This window comes from Ambystoma mexicanum, chromosome 12 (assembly GCF_040938575.1).
Source record: "Ambystoma mexicanum isolate Mex_15411 chromosome 12, UKY_AmexF1_1, whole genome shotgun sequence".
NCBI classification, from domain to species: domain Eukaryota; kingdom Metazoa; phylum Chordata; class Amphibia; order Caudata; family Ambystomatidae; genus Ambystoma; species Ambystoma mexicanum.
Window position 1 is genome coordinate 880,967,263 of NC_090936.1, and position 19,188 is coordinate 880,986,450.

The 19,188-nt window shown below is 45.2% G+C and overlaps 1 protein-coding gene across 3 annotated transcripts in view; it reads right to left on the minus strand.

Moving 5' to 3' along the window:
• LOC138513069 (uncharacterized) overlaps positions 1 to 19,188 on the minus strand; it is a 1,355,028-nt gene that overhangs the window by 442,910 nt on the left and 892,930 nt on the right. For all 3 annotated transcript variants that reach the window (XM_069627754.1, XM_069627753.1, XM_069627752.1), the window contains one exon: positions 14,125 to 14,178. In XM_069627754.1, coding sequence (XP_069483855.1) covers positions 14,125 to 14,178 — 54 coding nt within the window. The remainder of the gene's footprint in view (positions 1 to 14,124; positions 14,179 to 19,188) is intronic.

Below are 19,188 nucleotides of genomic sequence, written 5' to 3' on the forward strand. Positions count from 1 at the left end.
TACTTCAAATGGGGACAGCAAAGTATTTTAGTCTCTTTAATTCTTTCAAAGGCCAAAGGGGCAGTCGCTGGCCACCCACGTGTTTCCGTGACTTGTCCCTGGCATGCAGATCACATAGAATTCTTTTTTTGTAACTACTTTAATGCATCCCAGTGTAGCAGAACTACAAGCATTTGACTCTGACAAATCTTTCAGAGGGACTTGGGTCTCTAAACGAGAAGAGAGTTTGGAGATCTTAGCCGTCTATTGTCAATAAGGATTTAAATCCTGGGTGTTAAGATCACCACACTTTGCATTTTGGTATTTGTAGTCCTATATTTAAGAAGAAAAATGAATACTAGTTCATAACAGAAATCAAAATGAACTGAGCTAAAAGGCAAGCTATTCTAAGCAAGATTTGGAGGCTGTTGCTTATGTGAAGCAAAGACTAAGTAGTATGAAACAAACCAACTGTTTTACACTTTATTGATTGCAATTAACCTCCCATTCAATTGAAAATAATGACCTAACACTTGCTAATCATATACTTTGGATTGCTAATTAAAATATTTTCATTTAGCAATCTTGACTAATCAATTTTGCAAAACTAATTCATGCCTTGCCTGGATTCTCCTCTTTCGGGCAAAGATCCCAAAAATTTGCTTCCATCGATATCGGGACTCGGTGGCGGACTCTTCATTCAGAGTGCCTGATAAATGCAACCAACAAACAAAGTTCCTTTAACAAATAATAGTTATTTTCTTAATGTTATTTATGATGAGGCAAACTCACACATGCGTCCCCCTCCTCTCTGCGCTGACCTCATTCGAATCTTTCATCCTCCCTCCGGCGGGTTCACTATGGCTTTTCTGCTGATCACAAAATCTTAATGTCTTTTTAAACAGTTCTCGTGGACATCCCTCTTCCGGGTTCATGCTTGCCAACTTCATATTCACTTTGCTTTCAATGATAGCAGGATTCACTTTCCTTGTTTTCTCATGAGGTGGGATTCACTTCCCTTATTTTCTATGCAGTTCTTAGGTCAAAAGGCTTTAGACTGTACAGGGATTTTGCTTGACCTCCTGTATGACCACATTGACCTAAGTTGGTGGCTCTCCTATGGCCTTTCCGGTATCTGTAGTTTCACTCTGACTGGGATTGACCAGAGTCTTGAGGTATTACCCACGTGGTGCCTGTTCCCTCTGCAACTGGTCTCCCCTTAACAATTACAGTTCTTTGAACTTGGTTCAACTTGCCACTTTGCAACTTTCATTCACAACAGCCCGGCTCTTATTGGGTCTCTCCTCTACTCACCGGCTTTGATGAACCGATTGGCTTTCCTCATAACTGGAGTCAAGGCCGGTACCACGGTAGCAGGAGTTTCCCTCACTCCCGCTTATCAGCGTCGACACGCTCAGTGTACTGTTGACATCTGTTGCAGCACACTTTGGCTATTGTCCTCACTCTTCCGATCCCCTCTGCGGAGGTTTTGCGGGTCTGCTTCGAAAAGGGCATGGTTGTTTATCTCCTTGTCAGCCTCTCGATATTCACAGCCTTTCTCCTCCTCATGAACTGTCGGGCCTGGATAGCTGTATCGTCGATCAGTCTACCTTGCTCGTACTGTACTCTCTTGCTCCACCTTTTATCCCTATGGGGAAAAGAAAGGGCCGTCAGGTGTGTTTGATTCAGGTTAATTGCCTGACTTTGCCTGACCTTCGTGTTGGGACATGTCAGGTAAACAGTTTTCAAATTAGTCCTTTGTGATTTGTGTCAGGAGAAAGTGCTTGTGTTGAAAAGGGAAGGAGTAAAGTTTCAGAGTGTTCACAGGGTAGGAAGGGAAAGAGGTGTTCCATGGAATTATAACCCTCATATTGTTGATCTCGGAAGGGTAGGTTGTGTAGGGTTTGTGACCAGAGTAGGAGGGTTTGTGTAACACAGGAATAACTGGGATCGTGAAATGAACAAGGGGGATTGTGGGAACCGTAGTGTTCTGCCATAACGTGAAGCCGAAAGATGGGGAGTGTTCGACTGGAGACCAGGAAAACAAGGATTCTGGGAGATATAGGTTTTGAGGGTAACAGGGTGGTAGGAATAAGCCAGGAAAACCTCAGGGACTTCGTCCTCCTTACTCTCCTCCTCGGTATAATACTGCATCTCATTTTGGGCATTCCCCTGAGGATAATCCTGGGCTCCCTTACCCAGGTGATCCTCCCTCCCTCGCCCGTCCACCTCCAGGGTTGGGATCTGAGAGCACCAGCCCTCCCCTGGCCCGTCAATAAGGGTTTCTCAGGGTCTACTTGTGAGAATACCCTCAGGTTTCTCAGAGTTACATATTTTGGACCAATAGCATTGGCAACATACCCTTTGTATGTTTCATAGATTGTCAAGGAACGGGGCGCCTGATTACCACCACATCATCCATGATCTGATTTGGAATTCAATTTTCACTCTGACTACACTGGAGAGGTATGCTTGCTCCTCTCCTAAGTTCTTATGATTTCTAATTGGCTGATGATCAGCATGGTGAGACTTTTTGTATATGTATTATTTTGCTTGTCTGACAGACCCTGTAACATCATACTAGGCCGACCAAAAGATTAGTTCATGGAATTGATGCATCTCAACCTTAGTTGAAAATCCTTCCACACAGGTGATTTCGTTTTAAATCCATGTATAATAAACGGTGAAACCATTAATTACATAGTATATAGAATGATTCAGAGTGCTCTGATGCCAGTCTTCAACTGGCCTTGTAGATACTTTTGGAGTTTGAAGAATTGAAATTGAAATCAAAACTTATTTGCTCCTGATGAAGGGATATGTATTCCTGAAACGCATTGCGCCTTTTGTTTATTATGATTTATTGAACTGTTACATTTATTAATATTAAAAAAATACTGGATGGAATTGATAGTTTATAACTAATCTAAGAAACACTTATTAGTGAAATGAATAGAAGGTATCTTGCTTTTTGACAAAGTCTGCATTACGATAAATCTTCAAATTCTTGACTGATCATTATCAGCAAAAAGTGTGTCCAGGGAATGGGGGTGTCCTTCAAGTGAGGACACTTTAGCCTTTGCAATTAGTTGGACGACTAAGTAAATGAGTCCTTTTTTCTCCACTGCACCTTTAAACTTTTTTTAAAAATAACATCTCATTGAATATCATCACTTTTTTAAAAAATAAGGTGTCTGTTAGCCTATCCTGTTCCGATCATTTAAGCTATGCCAATCATCATTAGGGGGAGAGAACAGCACATCAAAAAGGATTCCTCAGAGCCAAATAGCAACAAGTCTAAGACATACAGAGTTTGCATTTGAAACATAAAAACTCAAAATCAAGAAGAGTTTGGCCATCATAGACTTATCCTATTTTCCAAATAGCCACCCTCTGCCAGGAAATCAAAGAGTGTGATTGTCAATTTACACAGCCGGGCTTTCCATAAACAAGAATATCCACTAAACCAAAACCACAGGCCATATTACTTTTTTTCCAAACATTTATGACATGCTTGATAAACGGCATGGTTGAGCCGTTCGGAAGCCTACTATCCATGAATAGTAAACTATCAAGAGGGTTAAGAGACTGAATCTCTCTAAATGAAGGTGCAGTTCAGATAATCAAAATGATCCAACAAGAACCAACTACCAAGAGTATGCAACGTAAAGACCGTATAATACGGCACAACATTAGGAAAACCAAAGCAACAAAATGCACCGGTCCCAGAAGGACATCCCATGAAATCTATTAAGCAGCGTATTTATTTCCTGCACCAGTTTACCTGAAAGCGGAAGGGGAAGCATGCTGAATGCATATCATAATTTGGAAAGCAAAGCGTCAAATATAATCTTTCCCATTAAAGGCACAGCTCTGCAATCTCTGTAGGTTTATAAGCCTGCACTATACCACTTTAAACATGTTTTGGTCATGTCAGACAGTCCAGTCGTTCTGGGGAGATGTCTTCCAACGTATAGATCTTGTGTTTGGGTCTCTCCCTCTGCCTCACGCCTTTGACATGCATACTGAGTTCAATCCCGGCTGACATTCAATTAGCTGTTGCTAAGCTCTCCTGGGTCTATAGAGCTCTTTTGATGCTTAAGAAGCAGATTCTGTTGCATTGGAAGAGTGATGTTCGGCCCACTGTTGATGACTGGCTTCACAGCCTGTCGCTTCTCTCCAGCAGGGAAAAAAAGTGTCCTTCCAGTTTAAGCAGCAACATAAGTACTCAGCCATTTGGAATGCTTTCAATGATATGTATGTCTAGCCACCCCCCCTTTTCCTTCGCCTTTTCTTTTTGTTTTGATTTAGATATTGGCAGGCCTGATGACTTTAGGTTTTAGATGCCATGGTATGTAACTGCCTATTGTGTATAGTCTCCTGTTTATCTGAAATCAAACAATTTCAAAAAAGAAAAAAAATAAGAAAACTTGAGAATAGAACCAAACTAGTCCCAGAAGACTAAACAGCAAAACGCAGGTCAGTGGAACGTTTGAGAGAAGAGACAATTGGTCAAATGCCAGACCAGTCTTGGAATTCGAAACCGAATAGTGTGAGGCCACAACGAAGCAATCTGCGAAATGGAGGAAAAGAAACAGAGGTGCGATGAAAGCGTTGCACATACTGGCCGGAGGCCAACGCAGAGAAAGAGTGGTGGTTGCGTGACCTGTTATGGGTGGACTGTGCGGTCTGGCAATTACGCATTAACCACCAAGCAGAGCCCACCGCAAAACCGCATAGGCAAATGAGCAGAGGGTGAATCAGACAGTGGTGGTGGCATGCCCTGTGACAGCTGGATTGTGTGGTCCAAAACCTGCGCCCAAACCGCCAGCAACAAGTGACAGCAAGCAGGCCCAAATCGAGAACAATACCAGATACAATCTCGGAACCGAGGTAACCCGCTCTCATAAAAGTTAAGGACTTACTGGGAGAAATCTCTCTTGTAGAAGTGCTGAACCCAAAGTGTCAAGAATCGTAGCAGTGTAGGCAAGATGTTCCTCGAGGGACACTTCAGCCGACACCAAAAAAACAGAATAATCTGACAGCGAATAATCCTGATGAAGTGGGTAAAGGATCCAGCTTAAGCAGATATCAGCGTTCTTTGGAAGCTCCCTGATATGAAGAGGGTTGAGTCTTTTGGAAGCTGTGAAGGGATACACCCTTCAAGAAGAATTCCCATGATACCATGCAGAACCCCAGGTGAAGAACACGCACCCCTTGGAGATTAGTCCTGGGGACTTTCCGGTCTGTCTTTTGTCAACACCGGATCAGACCAGAGTCAAAATCCCCGACTGGTTTTCCCCTCGTAAAACAAAGATTTCTTTCTAGACAAGAGGGGAAAAATCTATATGTTTTTGTTGAAAGCTACAAGGAACGTTGGGGAACCAGCTAGGAGAAGGGAGTCATTCCCCAACGCCCCATGAGGGACCTGTGGAACAGTTTATGGGCATTCTGGAACTTTTACTTTGAGAAGATTTGGCATCCTATGCATCCAGGAGATGGAAGTAATTCCATTAGGCCTGGCTTGCCTGCCACACCTAGAGAGTCAGCATGTGCAAAGCAACCAAATAGCAGCAGCCACACCCAAGAGTACACGTGGGGCTGCTTTAGTGATGAAGTTCCCATGTTAAATGCACTTTGCACCCGAAATGAGGTGCTATGTCCATAATAAAAGCATTCTTGACCCAAATAAATGTTCTTGCTTACTGTTATTCATGAGCCCGGCGCCAAAGGCGCCGAGACTCTGTCCATCCGGCCCCCCTGTGTATGTGGCCCTTTAATGGTTGCTTTCTTGGGCCCATGACCATGACTTTCTGATGAGCACCTGTGTTGCTTTAGTTTAGGAAGAGAAACCCCATTAGAGTTGAGGACCGATAGGATTATAAAAAAAAAAGAAGTCTATAGCCAAAACCCCATCCCACCTGGTCACACTCCTCATTCTTTGTCACCACACTGCCGTTGCCTGAGCATGCATCTGCTCTGAACTCACCTCGCGCTGCTGATTCAGATGGCCCACCCCACGCAACATGCAGGTAGGAACCAGAAAGCAGGTGAGGCTTCAACTGCCTCCCCCAATTCCCAGTTCATGATATGCATGGAGTGCTACAACAGGACAGGCTTTACTGAGTGGGTGTGTAGTAGCACGCTCTTCAAGCGTTTTGGCCTGCAGTATCCCCAAGCAGCATGGGCAATGTGCCATGCAAGGTTGGGGATGCATAACTCCACCAGCCTTGTATGGCTCCTACAAGGCCAACCCTGGAGTTCTTCCTCACCCAATTGCTGCTGATAACTCAGTGCTCAGGTTTTCACTGGGTGGACTTTGGTGCCCTAAATAGTGGGGAGTGAGCTTGGTGCTCAATTTCCTATTATGTCCATCCATGTTACTAAGACTCTTTTCATGAACTCTAGTTGTTTGGCATTTGACTATTGGCATTTGAATTGACTGTTATTTGAACGTTTGTACGTGCTTGAACATTTAAAATATTCTATTGACTTGTTTGCAGAGAGTAAGGACTCTCAAAACACTGTTGAGCATCTCGCTACGGGGGTTAAACTAAAATTCCCAGTTTTCCTGGGACGTTCGTCTAGAAACATCAGGCGGTTCAATGCCAAGCCGGTCTGCGCCAGACAGCGATGCTGCAATTCTTACTTCCGTCTTTATTTAACATTCAGGTTAGGTTCAGGTAAGATTACGTTACCCGTTATAGCCATTTACCAGCATAGTGTATATAACTAGGTTGATTCAACATAGGCTTCCCCAGCAGCTTGAATGTACTGTTGGCCGCAAGTGTCTAGCAACAGTAGACCAATATTTACATTAAATATTTGACAAGTTTTTGGCTCAAACAGACCCTCCAACCATACCTTTTGCCCTTATGAATGAGGCCTTTGACACAGTCGCTAATGTACGGCCTAATGTTGGTACTCCAGGCACCGGCCTGCCACCTTCATGTCCATTAACCACCTCGGATTCTGTGGGACTTTAAGGTGAAGCGTATGCTGTGAATGCTCTGAGCCCCAAAGCTATAAGGGCTCGTCCTGATACTCTCAGCTCTGCCATTCCCAAAGAGCCTGTCTCTGTCCGATCTGAGGACTCTTACTTAGTACCGTCTTTACTGGGCGTTTGTGACTTTAAAAAGGTACCAATTCATCCTGTCAAACACCTCCTCGCCCACAGTGCACTTCTCTCATTAACAACCCTCTGAATGCTGTGGATCCTTGCCTGATGAGGCCCTTAAAAGTGTGCTTCGATTGAATACGGTTGCTGAACAAGCACGCCGTGTACATTCATGATTACGTTCTGGAATCAGACTTGGAAATGTTTTGCCTAACTGAAACCTGGATAACTGAGGCTAGCGGCCCGATAATTTCCATAGCTGTCCCAGAAGGATACTCAATTTCTTGTCAAAATCATTCCCAAGACCATGGGGAGGGGTAGCGGTTATCGCCAAAAATCATTTGAAATTCTTTAAGTCACCCAGCCACTGTCAGAACTGCGAAATTCTGCATCTAAAAGTGACTCCTACCTTACATAGTTGTGCCAATCTCATTATTTATCGCCACCTGTTGATATGCGTGACTTTAATGAAGAAATTCTACAACTTCACAGAGGGTTGAGCAGTTTGGGCTACTCTTCTAGTTGGCAACTTTAACAGTTGGCTTAATTACAGTGATAAAGAAGCTGCCTCCATAGTGGCTGGTTTGAATAATCTTGATTACGCTGTTGCCAACAGTGACCCGACCTCAGCGAAAGGTAACATTCTTGACTGGGTTGTGGCCAGAAATATAGCAGTACAGATAATCAACACTACTCCCAGTGCCTGGTCAGATCATTAAATAATTGACTTTCATATTCAACCTCACGACCCTCCTCCTAAGGCATAGAATCTCCCAAAGAAGGGTTCCAGGCGAAATTACAATAAAGTGCAGACCTCTGATTTACAGGAATGCGTGGAGAACATTGTGTCCTCTATGCAGGACACAGATTCCCCAGAAAACTTAGTCAACACTTTCAATTCTACATTAGGTTGCATGTTGAACAGACTCACAGCTATGAGGTATAAAACTATTAGAGATAACAGGAGCCCTCACAAATGATTTACTTCAGATCTTCACTTATTACAAAAAAGGAAAAGAAAAGCGGAGTCTGAATGACTCAAGTGTCCGTCTGAGGTAAACGAGACCAACTGGAAAAACTTTTTTTCAATAAACAGATTTCCGAGGCGAATAATAATTCAAAAAAACTATCTGAGATTCTCAAATCCTTGGAAAAGCCAAAAGCCCTACTATCTAATTTTCCCTCTTCCAATCAAGATTTTGTTAAGGCCCAATTGGCCTTTGAAACAAAGGTTTCAAAGGCATGGGAAATGATTAACACGATTTAGCTAAGGACCAACTCAACACACTCCCTATGTCCCAGTCCTCTATGGAAGAGCATCCCAGATTCGCATTTACCCCAATCACCAAACTTGAGATGGTTACAACTTTAGTTAATATACAGCCTTGATCATGACCAGAAAACATTATGACATATGAGATGATATGGCATTTGCAATGCGCCTATACAGAAGTGTTTCAAGGTGCGACGAGGCAAGGAAGGGGGAACAGAGGGAGGACAGAGACAACAATCCCAGTAGGCTAAGTGACATTGAGATTGCACATGTGCAGGGGAGGGGAAAAGTGCCAGGGGAAAGGGGAGGGGGCAGTGCTGTACATGGGATCAAAACAATAACAAGAAGTGCGGCCAGTAGGTGGCAGGTGCAAGGGTAAGTGCATATGTCCAAAAGTGCAGGTAGGGGGACTATAGGGTTACAGATACAGACCCAAGTGCAAGGCTTGCCGGGAAGCAGTGCAGGTGTGCAACTGGGCCCGAAATCAGAGGGTAGCGAGGTAACCAGTGCAGTATCAGACAGGAAAACAGCAGGGCAGAGGAAGAGAGAAGGCAGAAGCAAAGAGGAAGGCCTTGAGGTGCTTCCGGAACCAGAGATGGTTCTCAAGTTTCAGAGAAGCAGGGAGGCTGTTCCAGAGGGAAGCCCCAACCAAAGAAAGATCTACCACCAACTCGTTGCTTGGAGAAGCGACCGACCCTGGGGGAGTTGGAGGAGCAAAGAGCTCGAGTAGGAAGGTATTTACGAAGAGAGAGTTGGAGGTGTTCAGGACCGAAGCCCCAGAAGGCCTTGTGGACAATGCAGAGGGTCTTGAACTTAATCTTTGCAGCAACTGGGAGCCAATGTAGAAATTTCAGTGCTGGAGGGTTAGGATCTCTGGGCTTGAGGCCAAGGACAAGTCTCACAGTCCTGTTCTGGATGATTTGCAGAGGGCGGAGAGTAGAAGCAGGCATATTTAGAAAGAGGCTGTTGCAGTAGTACAGCCTAGAGGGAAGCAGAGCTCTAGAGACAGTGAGCTTCTGGGGGAAGGAGAGGAAAGGAAGAATACCTCTGAGGAGGCGCAGTTGATGGTTTGACTTCTTAAAGACGTCAGGAATGTGAGGAGAAAAGCAGAGTGTGGAGTTGAAGATGACCCAGAGGTTCTTAGCCTCACAGGTAGGAGCAGGTAGAGGGCCAAGGGAGGCTGGCCAGAGAGCGATAGGAAAGGAGGGTGCAGGTGTGCCGATAAGGAGACTCTCCGTCTTACTGGCATTAAGGCAGAGATCATTGGTGGCACACCACTCCTGGATAGCAGATAATCAGAAATGAGAGAAGGAGAAGAGGTGGCAGAGGGGAGGCTCAAAACGAGCTGTCTGTCATCTGCATAGCACTGAAGTTGGAGCAGAGTGGCAATGCGGTGGGTGAGAGGTGCCAGGTATTGGTCGAACAGCTATGGTGAGAAGTTAGACCCCTGGTGAACACCACAGGTAGAGAGTGAGGTAGAGGAAAGGAAGGACCGAAGTTGGACCTGGGAGGGTCGATCATAGAGGAACGAGGTCAGCCAGGCCAAGCCCTGATCAGTGATATCCAGGTTATCACAGAGAAGATTGAGCAGGATGGCATGGTTGATCGGGTCAAAGGCAGAAGAGAGATTGAGTAAAATGAGGACAGAGAGGAGATTAGAATAAAGGTTAGCGAGCAGGTCTTCAAGGATGTTCAGGAGAGCAGTTTCCATGCTTCTGGCTGCTCTGAATCCAGACTGATGGCCATGGAGGCAACCAACAGATTCAGTGTTACGTTTAAGCTGGGAGATGGCCAGCTTTTCCAGAAGTTTGCCCTGAAAGGAGTGATGAGATCAGGCGATAGTTGACTGAGGATTTCCTGAGAAGAGGGTGCACAAAGTGCTTCAGGGGGAAGGGAAGGCTCCAGTGGTGAAGGAGTGGTTGCAGAAGTCAGTCAGGGCAGGGGCGAGGGTGTTGATGTGGTCATTGATGGTTTTGGAAGAATGGGGAAGAACCTGTTTTGACTACACTTTCATAGATCAGACTTGTCCAGAAACCTTGTCAGGGGAGAACAGAGGAAAGGAAGAGAAAGAGGAAGGAGAGGTGGCCACAGGGGGGCCAGATGTAGAGCAGAGAGTGGAGGGAGGAGGAGAGGACGAGAGAGTGGGCAGGATGTCCTCGGATTTAGAGACGAAATGAGAAGCCAGGGCCGTGCAGAGGGTCTGGGAGGGGACAGGAGAGTTAGAGACTGCAGCAAGATTGGCCAGCTCCTTGCAGATTTTAAAGAGTTTGGCTGAGTAGTTAGATGCTGCAGAGAGGTAGGCTTGAATGTGGGCTTTCTTCTTAGTGCGGACAGAGAACCGGTATTGCCTTTGGAGCAGGCGGCAGGCCAGTTTGTCAGAGGATGCGCAAGAAGCTAGCCATTTCCTCTCAGTCACTCTGCACTTGCGTTTAAGCGTGACTAGGTCAGAGTCATACAAGGAGTTGCACTTGGCTTTGGGCTTCAAGCAGATCCTCATGACAGGGGCAGAACATCAAGAGTATCAGAGAGTGGAGCATGGAAAGGGCAGAGTCAGGATGTAAGTCAGCCAAAGGAAGGGGAGATAAAGTGGCGGCAAAAGCCTCAATTTACACACGCATCATGGGTCGGATGACCGATAAGGTAGGTGGCAGTGCTGGAGTTGGCTTGGTCTGAGTGAGAGGAGAGATGGGAGGAAAGGAGAAAGTGATCACTCCTGGAGAGAGGAGTGGTGAGGGGGATAGAGAGGCAGAGGAATTAGAAGATCAGAACATCCAGAGTGTGCCCAGCAGAGTGAGTCGGGTCAGAGGCGAGAATAGAAAGAGAAAGCCAGTTGCAGAGGTCGCGAAAGAGTCCAGAGGAGGGACAGGAAGCATCCAGGTGGATGTTAAAGTCTCCAAGAAGGAGGAGTTGAGTGGTCAAGGCCAGAAGGGAGGAGGAGAGGTCCGCCCACTCAGAGGAAGGAGGTGCTACACAAACTTGTCCTTGCGAACAAGGAAACATTTGCTCTCTTCTTTGTTTGGTTCATCAACTCTTCCTTTCAATCTAAACTGGTGCCCGCATCCATCAAGGCGGTCACTGTAACTCCTCTTGCAAAAAAACCCACAGTTTAGACCCTAACTATTCTAACAACCCAAGACCGATGACTAATTGCAACCTCTTGTTGAACATTCTGGACAAGATTGCAACCACTAGATATCAAACGTTTCCTGAAACTACTGGAATCTTGCATCCTAAGCAATCTGGCTTCAGACCATTTCACAGTACAGAAACAGCCATTATTGATCTTCAGTTTCACATGCTTAACATTGCAGACAAAGGAAATGCAGGCTTACTGGTTATACTGAACTTGTCGGCGGCATTTGATCTTTTGGGCCATGAACGTCTCCTTTCCATCTTGAGAAATGTTGCTCTGTGCTGTGAAAACTATCAGTTGGATCCAGTCCTTCCTGTCTCACTGGGTCTCTACTGTTGGGGTGAGACTGTTACTCTCCCATCACCTATTACATGTGGTATTTCTTTTTAAACTGTACATCAGGCCCCTATGAAATGTCTTAGAAAACAAGATTATTTTTTACAAATTACGCTGATGACACCCAGTTAGTTCTGAAACTCTGGGAATCACGATCAAGACACAATACATCTTAGACAGATCTACTCTCAGATTGCATCCTGGATAAACCATCACTGGATGTCCCTAATGGCAATCAGACTGAGCTGATATTTGAACTATCCCATCTAAGAGGCAAACTGGATCCCAGCTACCAGTCCTTTGTCATTTGTGACTGTAGCATTCCAGTCTCAGAGACAATTAAGACCTTACGGTCCTATTTAGACTCTTCTCTTGTGGCAGACGCGTATGCCTGTCAGATTTCTAAATCCTGCTTGTTCCATCTTCACCTGTTTAAGAATATCTGCCATGCTTCTCATGGCTGTACTACTATCTTATCCCACCTAAATTATTGTAATGCCCTGATACTTGGCGCCAACAAGAAATGCTTGGTTAAACTGCAAATTGTCCAGAATTATGCTGTGCATATTGTTAAAGGGAAATTCAGGAAAGAACACATCTCTAGCAGCCGACAGTCCCTACACTAGTGGCCAGTCCTTGCAAATATACAATTCAAAGCAGCCATGCTTGTTCACAGATGCCTATATGGACATGCAGCAGAATACTTCGAGGCTATGGTGCCCCCCCACATATCCCTGCAAGAGCTCTTCGAATCAGGCCTTAGTGACACAACCTGGCTTTAAACGAGTAAGTGGTTTTGTTAAATCTTTCCCAGTCACTTCAGCTCGGCTTTGGAACTCGAGGCTGCAAGGATCAAGTTAAAGTCCCTCTGCATTGTCCACAAGGCTTTCTGGAGCCTGGGCCCTTACAGTCTACAACGCTCTCTTCCCAAATACTCACCTTCTAGAGCCCTCCACTCGGCTTCATCCAACTCTCTGTGGGTGAGCTGTTTTTTCCAAACAGAGATTTGAGGGTAAATCCCTATCCTCTGCAGGTGCCTCCCCCTGGAACAGCCTCCCTGCCCATCTTGAACCGGACCTCCTTAAGTTTCGGAATCTCAAGACCTTCCTTTTCTCTTCCTCTTTCCCTCTTCCTATACCCTGCTATCCTCCTCTCTTTCCTTCTTTCCCTCCTTCTTTCTCTTCGCCAACCTACTCAGCTCGCTGACTGTTCCCCTGGTGCACATCCAGAGTCATACAGGTCCCAAGCTCCCCTGCCAGTCCTGCACTTGCCTCTGGGCCTCTGCAATTGGCTGGCACTACTGCATTATGCTCCACGAGAGGGGCAACCACTCTGCACTTAACCCGGGCCCCTGCCGAACTAGGTGCCCTTGACCCCCCCCCCTCCCTTGCACTTCCTGTCTCTGCGCACTTCACCACCCTGAATGTACTATGCCTAGCAAGCCTGCCCGTCCTGGCCTCCCTCTGTCTCCCCACCTGTAGTTTATTGTACTGTACGTTCCTTTCCATCCCCCAGCCTTCCTTCTCTCCTCATTCTTTGCCATGCACTTAACACCAGTAGATATGCCTCTGGCCTAGTATGCTAGTTATTGTTTGAGCATTCGGAATCTTCAAGACCTAAGAATGACGACTAATCCCTGGTTTCCTTTCCCGCCTTGAAGCGGTTTGAAGCACTTCACTTGTGTATAAGCACTTTACAATTAACAATTACAACTCATTGCCTTTGGCCTTGAGACTCGAAGCAAACCGTGCTAGATTTCATCGACAACTGAAAACATTTCTATTTGAGCGACTCTCACTTCCTCACTCTGGCAGCTTAACCTAACTTGTTCCGTCATTATGTTGGTCCTATTGTGTTAATGTTCTCCTAGAGCCCCGATGCTCATGGGCTTTTGGCACTTTATAAACAAATAAATTAAATACAATTATGGGCGAGCCACCACATTTCAAAGCCCCTTTTGCAGATGTTTCCTTTGCAGGTCAACACAGCTGCAAAAGGATGCACCACAGGCCATCCAAACAGAAGGATCCCCCATCAGAAGGTTGAACTACACTGTGTTGTGCTCACTTTCAACCATCTTTAGAGAATCCACCCTCACAGAGGGTTGCAGGTCTCGCCCATGAACTTGTGTTCCTGTTCAGTTTTAACTGATTGACCTCATATAGTTTACAATAAACTAGCAGGTGTGCTGTCACAACTAATGCATTCTAAAGAAAGAAACTCGATAATATTATAAGATGGTATTAAGTTTGTATTGGAATTATAAAACTAGTCAAAGCAACTTACTTCCGCAAATGATTCCAGTGGATGGGTATTCTTCATCCTTCAAATTGAAACATCCTACATGAAGAAAGGGACAACATTAATTTAATTTGGATATTCTGGTCATTGCATATACAAAATATTTCATTTTCACTCTAACGAGATTTCATCTAGGAGCAAAAAACGTTCCAATTTACCCAACATGTGGTACTTAAATGCCCTCTCATTCTTGCTTTTCTGCACGAAATACAATTGGAAGCAACTAATTCGCTCACAGATTATCTTCACAAATACTAGAACAGCCCACCACCCCCTGTCACAGGGCATCTTCAGTAGAGTTTAGGCGCTGTGAGGCAGGAATGGTATCAAGAGAGACACTGACTCAAGAGACTCAAAGATGTTCGTTTGAACACCTTTTTTTACTAAAGTTCCTGGGTTGGCGTAATGCCCAACTGGCCCCAACACTAAAGGGATGGTTCCCTTAACTGATGCTTCTAAGTGCTGTCGTAGTCTGGAAGCCCAAAAGAAAATTCTTTGTGTGTCTAAACCTATGCTTGCCCTCACTCTTTGACAAAAATGTGTTGGGAAGTCTGTCCAAAGCAAAAAGTGGTGGAACAAGAATAGGAACCCAGGATTGGTTTTGCGCGGTCTTCTTAACAAGTGTAGGTTGGTCAGCTGGAAAAGAATGAGTTCAATCAAAAGGGACTGTTCATAGGACCTTCTCCATAGTTCAAATAATGTCAATGTCTTTAATAACGTGGGGTTCCCTTCCCCAAGCTTTAGTCATTCCAAATTCAAAAACAAACAAGGAAAGAAACACAGGCCTTATTTAAAAATCTCGGGGTTCCCTTCCCCAAGATTCAATTCCATCAGTAACAAGATTCCACTTTGATAGACCTCTCAGGGTTCACTTTCCCAAGCTCAGGCCCCTCTCGAGTTTCAAAACACGGGTTCAGTTTTTCAGGATGTACCTTTCTTTCATATACAGTTCTTTCAAGTGGTAGCATCAGAGACTTTCAGCAGGTTCTTTACTCCACTCAGACCTTTAACACCCCTCCTATTTATTGCTTGTCCTTTTCTTAACCTTTCTGCACCCCTTCTTGTTCCCCTCTTGTTCTTGACCTCTTTCTTGTGCATCTTGGCACCTTTCTTTCCTTCTCCTGCACACTTGCACCATCCTCTCCTTGTCCACACTGGCATCTTCTTTAACTTGCTCCATGCACACTTGCACCTCCTTTCTCCTTCTTGTGCCCCCCTGGCACTTTCTGCAGCTTTCTCGTGCACTCTCTACCTTTTCGTGCCCACTGGCACCTTTTCCAAATTTCCTGTTCACACTTTCCACTCTGCCGGGTCCCCTTCACCCTTCTCTCTCGTTTTGGGTCGCTTGCGCCCTCTTTATTAAAGTTCTTTCACTCCCCCGCCCCTTTGCACACTTTGCTTTGCTTGCTTTCTCTTGATCTTTTCACTCTTCTTTTAATCCCTACTGCTTTACTATTTTCCTTTCATTTCTTTTCTCTTTTCCACTTCGTGTCGCCATCTGCATTCCTTTCACCCACTCCACTTCAGTCAGCCGCATGCTCCAGTGTGTCTCTCTCTGACTTTCACGAGACTCACCTGGCAGCAGTGCAGTGGCAAGCGGTCCCTTCTGGTTGTGCGGGTCAGGGTCTCACCACCTGTCCCTCAGTCACGCTTGGGGCTGGCACAGGTCCCAAAGGAACAATAAATGTTCAGACCACCAACAGCAGCCGGCAGGATTAATCACTCTGGCTCTCTGGAGAAATGACTCGCTAGCCACACTGCAGCCCCTCACACACACCGGGCCAGCGTCTCTGCACGCTGTTCTCCTCTGGGCCGTACATCCTGCTGCTCTCTGCTCCTTGGCTTCTCTGGTCCAAACAACGTCCCCAGCACGCTCATTCACCTGTGCAGAAGCACACCTTTTATAGGTGGAAAAACAGTCAAGTGGAGTCAGGTGTGAGTGATAATTAGTATATGCCTAACTCTGCCCCACTATCAATGGGACAACTTCAGTTATGTCTGCAGTCGGTTTCTCTTACACTCCCCATGTTACTCATATGGGAAATCTTCACTAATCCCGGTTGCCTCATCCTCGTCCCAGTATTTAGTGGGGGGGGGGAGATGAAATGGCTTTGGAAATATCCCATGAAAGCTGAGGTAAAGTGCTTTGAAGTGGAATGGGAAATACCATGTCTCACCCTCCGATGTCCTCCTCCCAATCCTCCGCGACCCTCCACTCAGATGATCCTCCCTTGCTTTTCTAACTCCAAGTTTGGGATTCAAAAGTGATGGCTCTTCCCTGGCCACCTTACTAGAGGATCCTGGGGGAGTCGGTGGGAAAACATTGTCCGGTTTCTCGCAGCACACACACATCTGAGAAGACAAATTGATTAATTGGGCCTCAGTGGCTTTTCTGTACTGAAAGGATTATTGAGCCGCCGAATGGGATTTTTTCTTTTCCAATTCCATCCAGCCATACCGATGTATAAGCCTAGATATGATTGAATGGACCATAGCAGGGGCGAGATGTTTAGCGTGTCTGGGCTTTTAGGCTCTGATCAGTTTGTAGTTTTATGGTATATCAAACTCAATGCTATAAGTACCAGGGTACAAATACCTTGCAATAAAATAGCTAACAATAACACAATAAAAACCCATGCATTGCAGAATATAGCACCAATTTCAGGGGAGAACTTGGTTTGCTGAAATGTTTGGAAGAGGAACGTAAACAAACAGCACTTTAAGTGGGTTAATCCTTGGTGCCTCTTTCTCCAGACTGTTCAGGGCAGAAAGGACAGAGGACCAAAAAGCATTTTTTGCTCAGTCTAAAAAAAGGAAGGGTTCTGATGCTCAGACATCCATTTTCCACACCTCTCCATCGCCTTACCTCCACCCTGAACTTGTTTGGACAAGTTGCTGCTTTCCGGAAAAGTCAACCTTTCACCCACTCATGATTAACTTAACTGCATACTGTTCTATTGTACTTTGTAGTTCAACCACCAATGTCTTATTGGTGCAACTGCGTCCTGTAAAGATTAAACTCACTGTCAGCTTTAGTGCCACACAGTTTGGCCAATCTTTATGCACCAAAACAAAAGTCAGGGACTCATTTCCAGAGACTTGTTTCTATCCAATAGGAGTAGATTAAAATTTGAATTGAGAGCACGCTGTTTGTAACTGCTTGTGCAACAACTATGCACAACACCTACGTAGGTGAGCAGACAATATTGCATTAGAGTACAGATGGGGAGGAGGGACATGTGAAGAGGGACACAACCTTTAGGTGTTTGGTTATGTGCCCACCCATTGACTGCCCATGGCAATGCTAATCCCTAACGCCATTGCCACCCAGTACCTGCTCTTCCTCGCCCAAAGCACCTCCATATGGAAACTCTTTGCGCTCGCTATATTCAAGATTTACCATCAAACTTTGCTCTCAAAGCACCTGCCAGTCTTTTTTCAAAGCAGTCTTCCGAGAGTGAATGACTTCATTGGCTTTGTAAACCGGCTACTGGTGTAATAAAAATGTCTTACCAGGTCTGCCTTCAACCACCCGATTTCTGCGTGTCCTTCAAGAAAGCTTTGTTAAAAACAGGCATTGGCAAAGCCAACATTTTTGGCTTATGTATAAGTATTAAGCTATTGACAGGAACTGCTATTAGATGCCCAGGTACTTGAACCATTTCGCTCTTGCTACCATCAACGGCCAGTTAATACCACTATGGCTGTGCTTGGCAAGTGCGTTTCCCATGCCTACACAAATGCCCAAAATTTCTTTTATTTTTTTTTTACAGTGACCACTTATAGGCAGGTCTAGTGCCTCCACCAGCCAATGACTCCTTCCATTTAAGATGTCCCCTTTCGCACTTGAGAATAGCATATTTACCAGCCTTTGCACCTCATTACAAGTACAGCGGTGCAGTAAAAGCGGTAAATGAGCAGTAATTCCATTCCTGCACCACCATACTACAATTTCGACGATGAAGTGTCGAATTTACCTCCAGCAAAAGCTGGAGGTAAATCTGCTGTTTTACCGTTCAAAATCGTCAAAATCGTCGGAATTACTGTCAGAGTTAGCACCAGAAGTAACTGTGCCGAAATACCGATTAGTCCAATGGACTCCAATAAATGGGGACTGACACCACCTACCACCACATGTAATCCGGTGGTACATCTGCCAGGCCAAGTGTTGGTAATGGCAAATCCGTTTAGTGGTATTGCGGCAGATTTACTGCTGAAATATCAAACTTGTAATGAGGCCCTTTATCTATATGCAATGAACAAACGCTTGTATTTGATTAAATAGGATTGAGAAATCATATTTCCCGAAAATACAATATGTCAGAGCACAAGTTACCCAGGTTCACAGTCAGTAGCTCTCTCCATTTCCTTTTGTTTTGTATTCCGTGTCTTGTGTGATCAATGGAAGAGAAACCGAGCCCGCTGAGGCAACTCGTAAGTTCATATGTAGAGTAAATTAATCTTTATAGACTCTGCCTGAGGGCCGTACAGGGAGTTTTGGACCCTGAAGACCGAGCTAAAGCCCCGAGTGTGGGTTGTATGGGTGAGGTTGCAGGTGCAGCTGGAGAAAGTCCAAGAGACCAGGTGGAGGAAGGAGGCAGAGCAGAGCGTTGGAGAGGCGGATTCTAAGCAGCCACCTGATGACGATCCAAGCTGATCGAAATATGTACAAGTGGTGGCAGCTATGCAGTATGTCGTCATATTTAGATGCCAAGTGAAGTTAAACATTTTGGATTTTAAAAATCTTTGACAATTTAATTAGGAAAATGAAATAAAGGACAATAGAAGACATTTCAGAACGTTGTGAATTGCGTTACATTTTGGGGGGTTGCACCCGAAAGTTAACTGTCTCATCGACCAGTGTATTGGTCCATTTCTTTTCACGTGTGCTGATAATTGGCTAGTTTGCAAACATGTACATGGGCGCAGGAGAGATGGTGCTTGGTAAACCGTAAATGTCAGTCTGACAGAGCCAAGGCCATGCTCTGTCTGCTAGGTGAATTTTGAGTGCAGTGACTGGGCGGCAGAGCCGTGCACCAGGGTTGCATA